Source organism: Quercus suber, unplaced genomic scaffold, assembly GCF_002906115.3.
Source record: "Quercus suber isolate HL8 unplaced genomic scaffold, Cork oak 2.0 scaffold_272, whole genome shotgun sequence".
In the NCBI taxonomy this organism is placed as follows: domain Eukaryota; kingdom Viridiplantae; phylum Streptophyta; class Magnoliopsida; order Fagales; family Fagaceae; genus Quercus; species Quercus suber.
The window spans coordinates 516553-532822 of NW_027069728.1; the positions used below are offsets into that span (position 1 = coordinate 516553).

General features: G+C 38.4%; 1 protein-coding gene across 1 annotated transcript; it reads right to left on the reverse strand.

Annotated features, from left to right (window-relative positions):
- Window positions 1-14055: 14055 nt before the first annotated feature.
- Window positions 14056-15540, reverse strand: LOC111989042 (6-phosphogluconate dehydrogenase, decarboxylating 1-like). Its single transcript, XM_065781607.1, is given in 2 exon segments — window positions 14056-14979; window positions 14982-15540. Coding segments are annotated over 2 exon segments (1455 nt in total). The 3' UTR covers window positions 14056-14083.
- Between the last annotated feature and the right edge of the window lie 730 nt (window positions 15541-16270).

Below are 16270 nucleotides of genomic sequence, written 5' to 3' on the forward strand. Positions count from 1 at the left end.
GTGCCATTTAGAAACCACAAGGAGACCTCCAATGCATAGCTCTTGGCCTGGACTACTTTCTCATTAGATACAAGCTCAAAGAAGATTACTGGAAAGTCTTGAATGAGGGCCTCTGGTTCATCGGTTAGCAATGCCTCTCCGTCTGGCAGTGGTCACCAGGATTCAAGCCATCTGAGGCTAAGCTGACCACGACTGCTATTTGGGCTAGACTTCCGGAATTGCCCATAGAATTCTACAATAACTCCATCCTTCAACAGATTGGAAACCAGTTAGGTGACCTTCTCAAGATAGATGCTTGCACCATTGACAATGTCCGAAGACGTTTTGCCAGACTCTGCATCCAAGTAGACTTAGACTTTCCTCTCGTCTCCAAGGTTCGCATTGTCTCTCTGGTGCAACCTATTCAATATGAGGGGATATCATCCATCTGCTTTAAGTGTGGATGCATCAGACACAAAACTTCTTCTTGCCCCACTGCCATCCAAGCCCCTCCCACAACCCTGCCGACAAATAACGCGAACCCCGAGAATGAACCACCCTAACCACTTGGTGATTGGATGTTAGTGAAAAGTCAGCGGCCAAGACACATAAACTCTAACCCCGAACACTGCGAAAGGCCGAGCACAGTCTCTCTGACCACCCATTCCTTTGACCACCCCAAACACCTACATGCTCATCCTCCAACTCATGGTCCCAGGGCGCGTGAACCCACTTCCCATCTCCCCTCGTCACGTGACATGACAGCAGGCTACACCACCAAACATGCTTCACACTATAAGCATCTGAAGCCTTCTAAAAAAGGCAACACCCCTACTGTACAGTACCCATCACCATCATAGTCTACAGGAGCTGTCCCATCATCGACCTTGAGCCAAATTTCAAAAGAAAATAATTTCAACCTTGTCAACACTAGAAAACTCAAAATCCCATGCACTCCTCTGACCCCAGAGAATCTTACCCTACCCTCGCAAGTTCGAAAACATCGATAGCACCCACACCTCTCTCTGCTCCTGACCATACCTTCTACATGAAGATAGCCTCGACCTGATGGCCGCCGATGATATCCATGAGGACATTTGCATGTTTGTCCTTGGCACCTCAATGTCTATATCGTACCCCATACAAATACAGACCTTGTAATAGATCCTGCTTCCCCTCGCACTTCCCAAGCTTATGCAAGCCCTAACACTAACCATGGATGCCCGCCATGTAGCAACCAGGACGCCATAGTCACCACCATCGCTTCCCATGCACACACTTCTTCCTGCACCTTAGGAACCCATCTTCTTCAACTCAAATACCTAGCACAACTAGGCGATCCTCTTCCGCAACAGAATAAGATCCATAGGAACCATCTTCTCCATTGGAACCAGAGCTACTTGACCCCACTTTGGTCTTTCATAGAAGAGGAAATGGAACGTACCCTGTGCAACCAAGCACATACCCTTCCACCGAAAACTCCACTGCGAAGAGTGATCATCCTAATCTCCGAAGACTAAGTGTTCGTTTCCCCAGCAATCTTGCTTCCTCGCACCAACCTAACTCTTTTGATACCATCCCCCAGAGCCCATCATCGAGGAAGACTGACGAATCGTTCCGAACAGAGAGTGTTGCAGTCCATGAGAATGAAATAACCACCCTAGCAACCAACGTGCTTCATTTAGCGTGCATAAGGGAACAAGACCAAAGGATCCTTTGCATGATTCAAGATAGTTTGCATACTTTAGGTTATCCGCGGAACAACTTCAATTTAACACCTTTGCAACATCTTTTTGAAATATTTTAGGGTTTCAATTGAGTTAAGGTTCTATTAGTCTCGTACTTTGAGAGTCTTAATAAAAATGAAAAAGAAAAATGCGCTAATTAAAAGCACTATAAAATGTTCAAAATATAATGTGATATTGTCTCTCATTGATGAACTTCATCAATTTAACTAATGAATGTTTATATCACTTTTTTTGTGATTAATAATATGGCAATTTGTAAGCTAATAGTAAAATTTGTAGTATCTTTAACATCACTAATAAAAAAAAAATGTACAACCTTTAGAAAATATATATATAATTTTATAAAAATTTGGGCCTTTAACTATGAAAAGTGGGGCTTTTTTTCTTAAGGAAAAATTTATTTTTTGGTGGGGCCTTAGGCCTAGGCCCAACTTGCCTATGCCTTGAGCCGGCACTGGATGACAAGTCAAAGTTTTAAAGATGTGAAAGGTTAAAATATTATTCACGATACAAGAAGAGGGAGGCACCATCGTAAGCTATTTAAGAAAACGACTCTCATATTCTCTTCGGGGGAATGGGCAGACTAACAACGTAAAGGCCAAGTATGTAGTAAGTTAGGCAAAGTTTTGAAGAATTAAGAAAAATAGCATCTCGAGTTTTAGAAACTCGAGATCCGTATTAAAACTCGAGTCTTAAAGACTCGCTTTGCGAATGTTCTTGGACTGAAAATGCCACATGGATCTCGAGTTTTAGAAACTCGAGTTCCATGCAAAAAAAAATTTATTTTGATCGCCCCTATAGTGGCGTTTTTATGTCCTATGGTGATGTTTTAAAGTCCTATAGCGGCGTTTTCCTGCAAATTTTTTTATAAGTGTTCAATACCAGGTTCAGGGAGCCCTATAGTGGCGTTTTTAAGCCCTATAGTGACGTTTTTAAGCCCTATAGCGGCATTTTTCTGCAAAATTTTTTTATAACTCCATTTTTAAGCCCTATAGTGACGTTTTTAAGCCCTATAGCGGCGTTTATGGAACTCAAGTCTTTAAAACTCGATTTCCACGTGGATTTTTTTCCACATCGCACTTATCCGCTTACAAATCGAGACTTAAAAACTCGATTTTTATCTTGGAACTCGAGTTTTAGACACTTGAGATGCTAGTTTTCTACATTCTTTTAAAACGTGACACCTAACTAAATTTTTTAATATTTATTGTTATTTAGAAAAAAAATTCTATTCTCTTCCCTTTTGGGGATGGGTAGGGCTCATCTGTTTTCACCCTAAAAGCTGCCCTTTATTTATGCAATAGGCAGAGAGAAATAAGGTGGGCTTTTTCAGGTGAGGTCAAATATTTAAGTGTATTTTCTAGGTTATTGATGAGGATTGTATATTGCAGGTTGTTTAGAAACATCTGATATCAAGTTTCTAACTACTTGCTTTTCTCTCTCTTTTTCATTGGACTATGTTTTTCCTTATATTCTGTTCCTAAAGCTACAGTAATGGAGTCTTCCCAAGCTCATGCAACTGCAGAAGAACATGGTGGCAGTGAGTATGGGTGGACAATGTATATCAACTCCCCTATACAAAGTGAAAATGATGACTACAAAGATATTCATGTTCATAATGATGGTGATGGTGACGATGATGATGATGAGAGTGATAACTCTATGGCTTCTGACGCCTCTTCTGGTCCAAGCCACCGTGAACTTCCATGTGGAAAAGGTGAGGGAAGTGGCAGCATTGTTCAGAACAAGCATGCAAAAAATGAAGCAAATAGTAATTATTCCTCCCCAGGAAAGAAACCATGCAAAAAGGGGAAGAAAAAAGAAGAAAGTAGAAGCAAAGAAGAAAAAGAAGAGTCAATGCAGTGGGCACTGAGTGCTGCAAGTCAAGTTTCAAGTGGAGTCAAGGTAAGAAAAGAGATTTTCAAAGAAGAATAGAGTTTTTTCTTTTTTTCTTTTTTTTTTTTTTTTTTTTTTTTTTTTTTTTTTCTGCAGATCTACCCCTAGAACGAGTGCATTATCTTGATCTGAATCCAATAAGTTTAGGATAACTAAAGGCAGAGAGCCATCCATTACTGTTTTATGGTTCTAGCTTTTCAGAATTAATGGTGAATCAAGATAAGTAACTGGTACATGCATATATAAATCATTGATGCAGATGTATTTTTTGTTAAATGTGACATGTATGCAAGAAAATGGCTGTTTTTCTATTTGTCTCCTTTGTATCAGTATCTTTAAGAAGTAGAAAAAGAGCAAGTTGAGAATTGAGATTCCTAAGATTTACAACTTGGTGTCAGGTGACTGAACATGGCATATGAAAAATCATGCAAATTATTCTTTAGCCATTAACATGAAAAAGATTGGGTCATATCACAGAAATAGAAAATTGGAAGCTAGCTAGATTTTAATTTTCTGTCTTGATACTTAATCATTTAAGTATCTTTTTCGAGGTTCAAGCAGGTAGCTCAACTGCTTAATCTCCTGCAAGCATGGGGCAATTTGCGGATTCAGCTTCTAACAAAATTAAAAGTGCTAGGAGGAAGAAATAGCCAGGGAATTTTATTAGAAATTCTTGACGTAGCAGAAGTAAAATGTAAATATGAACACATTTTGTTTGTAGCTGACCTCTATTGTACACTGGTCCTTTATCAGGCTTCATCAAAAGTTAAGACACGTTAAGAACAAGCAGGACAAATAAAACTTAAGGTCTATAAACTGTGACAACCAGGGAGGTTTAGGAGGGGTAATGTGCAAAATAACTGTGAGAAAGAGTTGTATATGGTTAGTTAGGCAACGCTTGAAACTATAAGGGAAACTAGACATCTCGAGTTTTAGAAACTCGAGATCCATATTTGAAAATTTCGAGTTTATGAAACTCGAGTTCCAGGCAAAATTTTTTTTAGTTTTCTTGCTCCTATAGTGGCGTTTTTAAGTACTATAGTGACGTTTTAAAGCCCTATAGCGGCTTTTTTCTGCAAAAAAAAAAACTTTTTTATAAGTCCCATGCTAGGTTAGGAAGCCCTATAGTGGCGTTTTTAAGCTCTATAATGACGTTTTCCTGCAAAATTTTTTCTAAGTGTCATACAGTGAGCCCTATAGCTCTATAGTGACGTTTTTAAGTCCTTATAGCGGCGTTTTTGGAACTCGAGTCTTTAAAACTCGATTTTTACTTGAATTTTTTTCCACCCCGAAGCAATCCACTTACAAAGCGAGACTTAAAAACTCTAGTTTTATCATGGAACTCGAGTTTTAGACACTCGAGATGCTACTTTTCAACATTGTTTTGAAACGTGACAATTATCTAAATTTTTTTATATTTATTGTTAAATGGAAATAAAATCCAGGTTTAGGGTGTCGCTGGACGTTTGCTGACGTAGCTAGTGCCTAGTAATGAGCATTAATCCTCAGTATCAGCTGCAGGCACAAAAGTATTTGCTTCTCTCTCTAGAGTCTAAATTGTAGTAATTTAAGATCCCTACAAAAAGCGGTACTTTAAGATCCCCCCTTTTTTTTTTATTTTTTTTATTTTTTATTTTTTTATAAAATATAACGAAAAAGGGAATTTAAGATTTGATCACTAACATGCACCACTTGGAGCATCCACAGCAGTGGAAATAAATATTTAGTTATTTAATTCTATTAAAAGTTATTTTATCTATTTTACCTACACACATGCTGCAACAGTGAATCTATTTTTTCTTTTAATACAATAAAATAATATAAACATCATAATAAAATATTATAACCACTATAATAAAATAATATATCCTACTACTCAAAAAGACATCCACAGCACCAACCACAACCACCTTTACCATCAGCCACAGTCACAACCACCACCACCACCACCACTACCAATCCACAGCAAAAAAAAAAAAAAACCCAAATCTCCAATCTTTTTCCTCAGCCACAGCCACAGCCACAACCACAACTACAACCAACACCACCACCACCAGCAGTCCACAGCAGGGGAAAAAAAAAACCCAAATCTCCAATCTTTTTCCTTAGCCACAGCCACAACCACCACCAACACCACCACACCACCAGTCCACAGCAGCAAAGAAAAAAAAAAACCCACCATGAGAAAGCACTCCGATCACGTTGGCGAGCTGGGTCGACAGAAGGGGTGGGTCGGCGATCCACGAGCAAGCACTCTGATCGGCGGCATGGGTTTGAGACGGATGGTGGCGTGGGTCTAAGGCTGATCAGCAGCTTGGGAGATCGGAGTTGAGAGAGTGAGAGACCAGAGTGAGGCTGATCGGCAGCTTGGGAGAACGAAGTTAAGAGAGTGAGAGACCAGAGTAAGAGACCGGAGTGAGAGAGTGAGCTTGAGAGAGATGTTTAGAGATGAGATGTGAGAGAGAGAGAGAGGCAGGTGTATTATTTTAATCACCTGTTGATTAAAATAATATATATATATATATATATATTTAGCCCTAATGAACAGTACACTTCTATTTTTAGATGTGTACTGTAGCAGTAGAGCTAAAAAAATAGATTTAGCTCCACTAATGGAGCATGTTTTTTGTAATTGGTGGGTTAAAATATACCAATATACTTATATAGCACCACTACTGTAAGTGCTCTTAGAGCATCCGCACTGGCAACTGTAAATGCTGAATCGAAAGAAATTTTGACATTTCAAACCTAAAAGAACCAGTATCTGGGATTGTAAAACTGAGGAATTGTAAAATTTGTTAGAATTGTGCTATAGTGCCATTCTACATGTAGAATGGCATTGTAGCACTATTGTATAAATTTTTTAATCACTTTTATTCTCTCCCTCTCCTCTATCTTCTCTTTCTCTTTTCTCTGGGCTAAGATGTTTTCTTTCTTTCTCAACTTTCTCCTTCTGTTTTCTCATCTACCCTCTCTCACTCTCTGACTCGCTGTTGGTCGAAGCAAGGTCCGACGAAGGCGAGGCAGTGATGTTTGCTGATTGGTGATGGCATTTCTCACAGCGGTGATGGCGTGGGTTTCAAATCGGCGGCTTGGGTTTACTGATTGGTGGCTTGGGTTTGCTAATTGGTGGCTTGGGTTTGCTGATCGGTGGCTTATGGAGATCGGCGAGTCGACGTGGTGGGTTTGAAGTGATTTTTTCTCTTGGTGTGTTTCTGGCAATTTTGGAGATCAGAGATCAGTGGCCTGGTTTTTTCTCTCGGTGACTTGTGGAGATCGGCGAGTCGACGTGGTGGGTTTGAAGTGGTTTTTTCTCTTGGTGTGATTTTGTCAATTTTCTAGATTGGAGATTGGCGGCCTGGTTTTTTTTTCTCTTTGTGGCTTGTGGAGATCGGCGAGTCGACATTGTTTCTTGTGGTTGTTGATAGTGGTAAGTTTGGTTATGGTGGTGGTTGCTAGCCGGTGGCGTGGTGGTGGCAAGGTGGGTTTTGAGTTTGGTTGTGAAGGAGTACATTTTGTTGGTTAATATATTTTAATGTGTAAATATATTATTTTAATGAGTAGAATAGGAAAATAAAAGTTGGGATGTGGAAGTATTGTAAAATTGGATTTTATAATTGATAAAGTGACTTTTTGAGATGGTAAAATAGAGTAGAATTGAAATAAGGGATGCGGATACTCTTAAACCCTGCATTACGTTATGGTATGAGATCACTTAGGTATTAATGAAACTTATCATTACTTGAATTTACAACTCTTGCACTTATAAGTTTGATAGATCACAAAGGCTTCTTAGGGCTACCTCTCTTGTGGTAAAACTTAAAATCGTATAGTTTCTAGCACCAATAGACAAATAATTGTAATAAACTAATCATAACATATTTGCTATAGGATGGGCAACCAGGCAACCAACAAGAGACACTGTCTTGGGAGACTGTAGACAGTGTGTTGTGCCCAGTTAGAAGGTTTCAAATATGGTTACTACAGAACATGAGAATGCTCGGTTACTAGTGCACAATCGATATCACCAAACCACTTCCAATGCTGCACAACTTAAAAGTGAAATCACAAGTCAACAAGCTGCCATGGACATGTAAATTAGATCAAGCGTCTCAAATAGGTGCTTCTTCACAACAGGCTCCCTAGCCAGAGCAAACATATAATAAAAGAAAGTTGCAAGAGCCAAAAGGAATGTTAGTTAGTAACTACCATCTCTTCAAGGGTAGTTGTATTATATGATACAAAAAATTATACATTCCCCCACTCCGTCAGAGACAGGTCAAACTTTACTTGATGCTCCACTAATTACAAATCCACTTGGTACGTCAAAAATCAAGAAAAGTATTAGAATTTTTATAACCATTAAGAAGGTATTTTCCTCAAGCCTTATGGTTGCAGATCCAATAATAACTGTTGGGAAATATAGACCCCGGTTGATAGAATTAACAAGTTTTAAACCCAAGTTGTTAATTAGATTTATTATGAATAAAACTTGTTAAAACAAAAAAACATCAATATCATGTCAATAATGAATGCAGCGGAAAAGTAAATAAGACAAGATATGATGACCCAGGAAAACCAATGAAACCAACTAGTTTCACAGTAAAAAAACCTGGGGGGAAACCTTCCCGAAAAGCAATCCACTATAGTAAAGAGAAGTTTCAGATCTAGTACAAAACCTTTGTCCCTAGACTCTACAATTCCCGTAGATGAACTCACAGCAGAAACCTTCTACCGCTTCAGAACCTCTGAACTTTTTAATATATGAACGCCACCCTTTTTGTTGCATGGATCCCAATACGTGACTAACTCCTTTGCACAAATCCCAATACATGACTCACTCACCAACTTAAGGAAGAAGAATGTTGGCTGCAAAGTTCTTCATTTCATCAACAATGAAGATCAACAAGCACTTGGTTACAAAACCCTAAGGCGCAAAGACGCAGTAGCTTCTTTCAGAGAGAATAAGGTATCGGTCACCTTTTGCATATGTTCTCCTTGTATTCTCTTATGTGACGGCCTCTAAAATAAGCCTTATATAGGTCTAGGGTTGTGAGAAAAGAAACCCTATACAAATACATAAGCCTAACCCAAAAACGGAAATATGAATTCCCGTAACCTCGACAGATAGCAACTATCGAGAAGGTGTCGAGCAGGTGTCGAGATTTAATGAATCTCAATAGATACAGCTATCGAGGAGGTGTCGAGAAGGTGTCGAGGGGACAGAAATTTTCTCGATCGATCGACCAGCTATCAAGAAGCTATCGAGATTACGATAAGAATTAGCTGAAGATCTCGACAGATAGCCAGGTGTCGAGGAGCTATCGAGAAGCTATCGAGCTATCTATCCGCAGGTATCAAGATATCTATCCAGCTTTATTGAACACCTTTTCTTCACTTGTTTCTTGGTCCAATCTTCATGGCTTTAATACTAGACTTGAACAACATGTTTCTTCAAGTATTAAACACAACTTAGATCTACCTAAATACAAGTAAAGTGCGTTTTGTCAAAGGATTAGCCAACTACATAAAATATGTCCTTAACAATCTCCCCCTTTGGCAATCCATGACAAAACCACAACAAACAAATGAACATATGAGAGAAGTTATAAATCACTCAACTCATACTCACTTGTTGAATACAATAAAATCTATCCTAACACAAACTTTTGAAAAACTTTGCAAGAAGAGAGTTTATGGCATAGAAGACTTTGACAACCTGTATTTTTGAAACACTTAACAAAAACTCATCAAGGCATCTTTGTGTAAAACAGAAATAATAAATTGCATACAAGTATAAGAAACATGTGTATAAAGATAGAAAAGAAACAACACATGTAGAGGTAGGTGAAAGAAACATACATCAGCATATAGAGAAGATAAGCACAATGTATGTAAACAATGGTCACAAGACCCAAGGTACAAGAATAATGTAAGCACTCCCCCTAACAAGATGAACCACATCTCCCCCTTACAAAGGAATGTATTTCTCCCCCTAACAATAGAATCTTCGAAAAGAAACCTCATAGTCTCCACAATTTCTTCCCCTTTTTGTCATGATTGACAAAGGGTATATGAAGCTAGAAAGCTTTACTCGAGAAACATAAAGATGATCAAGGATGATCAAGGGGGCACAGAGAATCAATAAAAATGCATGAATATAGTGAAACAAGATGCTATGGATGACAAGATAATAGAAGGATGCAAAACATGTGAAAAACAAGAAAAATGTTAAGCACATAAATCCCAAAATACACACACATACTAAACAAGTCTAACCAATTTTATATTTCAAAAATAAGTTAAGACAGTTTAGTGAGCATACATTAGCACATGTAAAACCTTTGTGATGGCCAAATCACATTGTACCTGCATATGTATCAAAAGTAGCAAAGAATATTGCGTGTTGTATGTGAAAAATATCGCAAGATTGCATATGTGTATGCATGTTATGACGATCTGAGATATGAGAAAATAACTTTTAACTCACACACAATCATAACTTTTTTTATGGGGACTATCACCTTCGAGGTATATCCTATAACTCCCACATCTCCTAGAATATACGCTTGCAACCATATTTAGAGCATTTTTTATCTTTTTGCTTTTTATTTTCTTTACATATTTTCTTTTAAGTATATCATGCATATGCATAAAAAGAGAGAAAAGAAATATCCAAGATGTTAAGCATTTGACATCGCATTTTTACTATGCCGAAGCATACGGATGTCTTTGACACTGCACTTTTGCTATGCCGAAGCATACAGGTGTCATACATGATTGGCGGGCAATAGTAGTGAGATGGTCATTTATGCCTTTCTCTTAGGATTTTCTAGTCCTACCCATCAAAAAGAGTGATATGAGTGTTAAGTTCAAGAGATGACTTAATCTTACTCATCACAAACAAGAGCCACAAAGCTCACTTGTTTAGTTGTGCATAGAGATGCTCATCTAAGCTACAAAAGATACAAAGTTTAGAAAACTCTGTTTCAATGGCCATCCAAGGTACACAAGTACCAATGTACACAAAACACACACTGTTTTTATATATATATATATTTTTTTTTCAATTTTTATTTTGAAAACAAAACAAAATAAAAACTAAACAACCAAACAAAAACAGATAAACAACATGAATGCATGAAAGCATGATTCCAAAAGCAGATAAGAAATCAAGCAAAAAGTCCTACTTTAGATAGAAAGAATCAAAGCAGAGGACAAACAGAAAAGACAATTAAGTCTTAAGCTCCTTTCTCACCCACACAGCACGAGTCTTTGGCCGTGAAGATGAAAAGACACGTGTCCTAATATGTCTACTAAAGGACATTGAAGAATTAGAATTCTCCTGAAATTGAGTTAAAAAGCTTAAGACTTTTAATAACTCTCCAAACAAATATGTAGGTCCTTGAGAGGAAACCTGTGACCATTTGGACAATTGCTTATAAGGATACAACTTAAAGCAATTAGGACGAATGTGTCCAGCAACACCACAATGGTGACAAACATGAGGTCTAACAAAGGATTTAGAATTAACCAGAACAGTTTTGGATTCCATACCTTTATTACCTTTCTCAGATTATGGCATAAAGACAGTCTTTGATCCAGAAGCCGTGGAAGAGGAAGGGCTAGAGGAAACAGCATATCCTAAGCTAGTCTTATCAGAACTAAGCTTTTGAGCACTCAATACTTCATCATCAGAAGAATCCTCACTGTCACTAGCACTCTCCACAATCACCTTATCGGTTGAGGCAGCAAAGGCCATAACTTGACGACATTCATCCACAAACTCATCAGAAGAGTCATCCTCAGTATCACTCAAAGTAGCAGCCAACCCTTTATCTTTTGACTCCTTGGTCTTTTCCTTCATGAGGTAGTTCGGACACTCTATCCTCATATGACCAAAACCTTTGCACTCATGGCATTGGATGAGGGATTTCTCATTCTTGCCCTTTCTTGAGGATTTAGATTTCCTAGGAGGTTTGCCTTTATCCTTTTTCTTAAATTGAAGAAGTCTGATAATCTCATCAGTTATGAAGGATAGATCTTCATCCTCATCATCATCTTCATCTTCATCTTCACTTTCAGAGTCCTCAATCTCTTCCTCTATACATTTAAGAGCCAAGTTTTTGCTCTTTCCACCTTTTCCCATTGAGCCTAATCCCATCTCATAGGTTTGAAGGTTCCCTACAAGCTCAGTCAAAGGAATTTGATCAATGTCCTTGACTTCTTCAATGGCAGTGATCTTGGCATGGAATCTTTCAGGTAAGGACCTAAGGATTTTCCTCACAATTTTGGATTCTGCAATACATTCTCCAAGGTTGAAGGCAGAATTCACAATATCCTTGAGTTTAGCATAGAACTCATCAAAGGTCTCATCCTCCTCCATTCTTATTTCTTCAAAACTACTAGTGAGTTGTTGAAGCTTCACAGTCTTTACTGCCTTGGCACCTTCATAGGTGGTCTCAAGAATGGTCCATGCTTCCTTGGCAACTTCCGTGGATGATATTTTCTTGAATTCTTCATTGGTCACCCCACAGAACAAAGCATTCAAGGCCCTACTGTTGAAATTTGCCGCTATGATTGTTGCATCATCTTAATCCACCGGTGCTTCCTTTGGCTTAATCCAGCCAACTTCAACAGCTTGCCATACCTGTTCACCTAGGGCCTGTAAGAAAACTTTCATACGAACTTTCCAGTACGCATAATTAGTTCCATCAAATAAATGAGGTATAAATAAAGATTGTCCTCTATCCATGACAACAGGGGTCAATGGATCACACTCAGGAAATTAATCCAATCAGAGTGAACCCGTTCTAATACCACTTGTTAGGAAATATAGACCCCGGTTGATAGAATTAACAAGTTTTAAACCCAAGTTGTTAATTAGATTTATTATGAATAAAACTTGTTAAAACAAACAAACATCAATATCATGTCAATAATGAATGCAGCGGAAAAGTAAATAAGACAAGATATGATGACCCAGGAAAACCAATGAAGCCAACCAGTTTCACAGTAAAAAAACCTGGGGGGAAACATTCCTGAAAAGCAATCCACTATAGTAAAGAGAAGTTTCAGATCTAGTACAAAACTTTTGTCCCTAGACTCTACAATCCTCGTAGATGAACTCACAGCAGAAACCTTCTACCGCTTCAGAACCTCTGAACTCTTCAATATATGAACACCACCCTTTTTGTTGCACGGATCCCAATATGTGACTAACTCCTTTGCACAAATCCCAATACGTGACTCATTCACCAACTTAAGGAAGAAGAATGTTGGTTGCAAAGTTCTTCACTTCATCAACAATGAAGATCAAGAAGCACTTGGTTACAAAACCCTAAGGCGCAAAGACGTAGTAGCTTCTTTCAGAGAGAATAAGGTATCGGTCACCTTTTGCATATGTTCTCCTTGTATTCTCTTATGTGACGGCCTTTAAAATAAACCTTATATAGGTCTAGGGTTGTGAGAAAAGAAACCCTACACAAATACATAAGCCTAACCCAAAAACGGAAATCTGAATTCCCGTAACCTCGACAGATAGCAGCTATCGAGAAGGTGTCGAGCAGGTGTCGAGGTTTAATGAATCTCAACAGATACAGCTATCGAGGAGGTGTCGAGAAGGTGTCGAGGGGACATAAACTTTCTCGATCGATCGACCAGCTATCGAGAAGCTATCGAGATTGCGATAAGAATTAGCTGAAGATCTCGACAGATAGCCAGGTGTCGAGGAGCTATCGAGAAGCTATCGAGCTATCTATCCGCAGGTGTCAAGATATCTGTCCAGCTTTATTGAACACCTTTTCTTCACTTGTTTCTTGGTCCAATCTTCATGGCTTTAATACTAGACTTGAACAACATGTTTCTTCAAGTATTAAACACAACTTAGATCTATCCAAATACAAGTAAAGTGCGTTTTAATGCCCGCCCAGAACTGTAAAGCATTTCTATTTATGATATAAGATCTCCTCAGAAGACTCTTTAAGAATGAAACTTTTGAGTATAAAAACTTCACCACTGCTTCGGGAGTAAAGTTAACAAAGTTACCATATTTGAGTGACAAACAATAGAAAAAATAAGGAAAATGTTGAAGGGTTCGAAAAATTAATAAGACAACGGAAAATACAATTTTCTAGTAAATCATTCTTCAATAGGCACTCAATGGAACAGTGTTTGGCTCCCCAAAAATTATAGGGAAATATAGATGCTCTTATTATACATGAAGGATCATAGAATTGAAGGAATTTAATAATTAAATTAGAATGCCAAATCATGTTGGACGTCCACAATAAACAGAATAAATATTATTTACGGATTTAACAAACCCATCTTGAAGAGAGGCTGCCTCCACAAGTTGATGGGATGATATTCCAATTTATCAGTTCCAGTAGAAACATTATTACATTTGCTGATAATATTTTCTCCAGGCAGGGGACCACCACAGACAGATCAATGATCAATCAGATCCTTGACTGTTTAGCAATCTTGAACCATTCAGTATAGAAGGATCCTGGTATGTCAGTCCTCTCATATGTATGAGCTCCAAAGTAATCTCTTTGAGCTTGGACCAGATTAGCTGGCAGCCTGTCCCTCCTATACGTGTCAAAATAAGCAAGACTAGAGGACATACCAGGAGTGCTAATGCCTGCATTGATAGCAAGGCAGACAACTCTTCGCCAAGAAGATTGCCGGTCAATGATCTCCTTCACAAACTCTGGATCCACAAGGAGGCTGGCGAGATCTGGGTTTCTGTCATAGGCTTTCTTAATACGGTCCAAAAATACAGCACGGATGATGCAACCTCCCTTCCAAATCCTAGCAAGCTCCCCCAATTTCAAGTCCCAACCTTGTTCAATGCTCTTTGCACGTATCAAGTTCTTTCCCTGGGCATAGCTACATATTTTGGATGCATAAAGTGCTTGCCTAACATCATTAATCAACTTTTCCTTATCCACAGCTTGGTCAGTAAATATGTTACCAATGCCACCTGACTTAAACACTTTGGCTGCTTCAACTCTTTCATCCTTCAAACCACTGAGGAACCTAGCATCCAAGGATGATGCTATAGTGGGGGCTGCAACTGACAACTCAGCAGCTTGCTGAACTGTCCATTTACCAGTACCCTTCATGCCAGTTTTATCCAAAACCTTGTCTACTAGATAACCTTCTCCCTTATCATCCTTAATTCCAAATATATCTGCAGTGATCTCGATCAAGAAGCTCAAAAGCTCACCCTTGTTCCATTCTGAGAAAACATGATTCAATTCCTCATTAGAGAGCTTTCTAACTGATTTAAGAACGTCATAGGCCTCTGCTATTAGCTGCATATCACCATATTCAATCCCGTTGTGAAGCTTTTAACAAAATTGCCTGATCCTCCTTTACCGAAGTAAGTAACACAAGGGCCGCTATCAGGAACTTGGGCAGCCACCTTAAGCAAGATATCTTCAATGTGCTTATAGGCCTCAAAGGAACCTCCAGGCATCATTGATGGCCCATGCCGAGCTCCCTCTTCACCACCCGAAACTCCCATTCCAAGATAGAGCAAACCAAGTTCACCCATGGCTTTCTCCTGCCTCTCAGTGTTCTCATACCACTCGTTACCACCATCAATGATACAGTCTCCTTTCTCCATGTAAACTGATAGGGTTTTGATGGTTTGATCAACTGGAGACCCAGCTTTTACAAGCATGATTATCACACGAGGTTTTTGGATGGAATGAACAAAGGATTCAGGATCGTGGAAACCATACAATGGAAGGTTTCCTTCTTGTTTGGTTCGCTCTACTGTTTCATCAACTTCTGAGGTGGTCCAATTATAAACAGAAATTGGAAAGCCCTTCTCAGCAATGTTGAGGGCTAGATTTTGGCCCATGACAGCAAGGCCAGCGAGGCCAATTCTGTTTAGGGTAGCCATTCGTAAATTCTGTACAAGGAATGTGAGTGTCAGAGGGGTAGACTGTGATTGCATAACACAGCATCCATGATGGCATAAAAATGAGAAACAAAGATCAAAGTACCTAAAAATATATCTTCTGAATTTTATCTTATTTTTGATAAGTTATATCTTCCAAAAAATCTGAAATGAAGGTCACCAGAAAAAGGGGGGCCAAATACTCTCAAATTAATACTAGTAATAGCAACAGTAAAATCTGAATCTATCTACCAAAGCTAGTGAATAGAATATGGCCTGCAAACAATTAAGCCGTGCATAAGATAAGAAAAGAGATTATTTCCAGAGAGTATGGATCGGATTCAGTCCCATTATCTATCTCATTTTTCCATTTCCCTTTTTTTTTCTTTTTTTTCTTTTTTTCTTTTTGTCTTTTGCCTAGCAAGATAACGATAAGATCTACCACAAAGAAAGCCTACAGTGTAAGGCCAAACTCTTAAAAAATTAATCGTGCTATCAACAGGCTAAATGCTCAATGCTAGTATTATTTATTGAAGACAGTCAATATCAAAAAAAGTACAAACATCTGAGCTTTGCATAAGAAAATGGCCTTGCTGAGAGCATTTATCACAAAAGATCACTGAGAACAAGTTTTTTTTTTTTTTTTTTTTTTTTTTTTTTTTTTTTTTTTTTTTTTGTCAAAGCAAGATTTGACCCTAAAACATATACTTATCCTATGTACCCCATTACCACT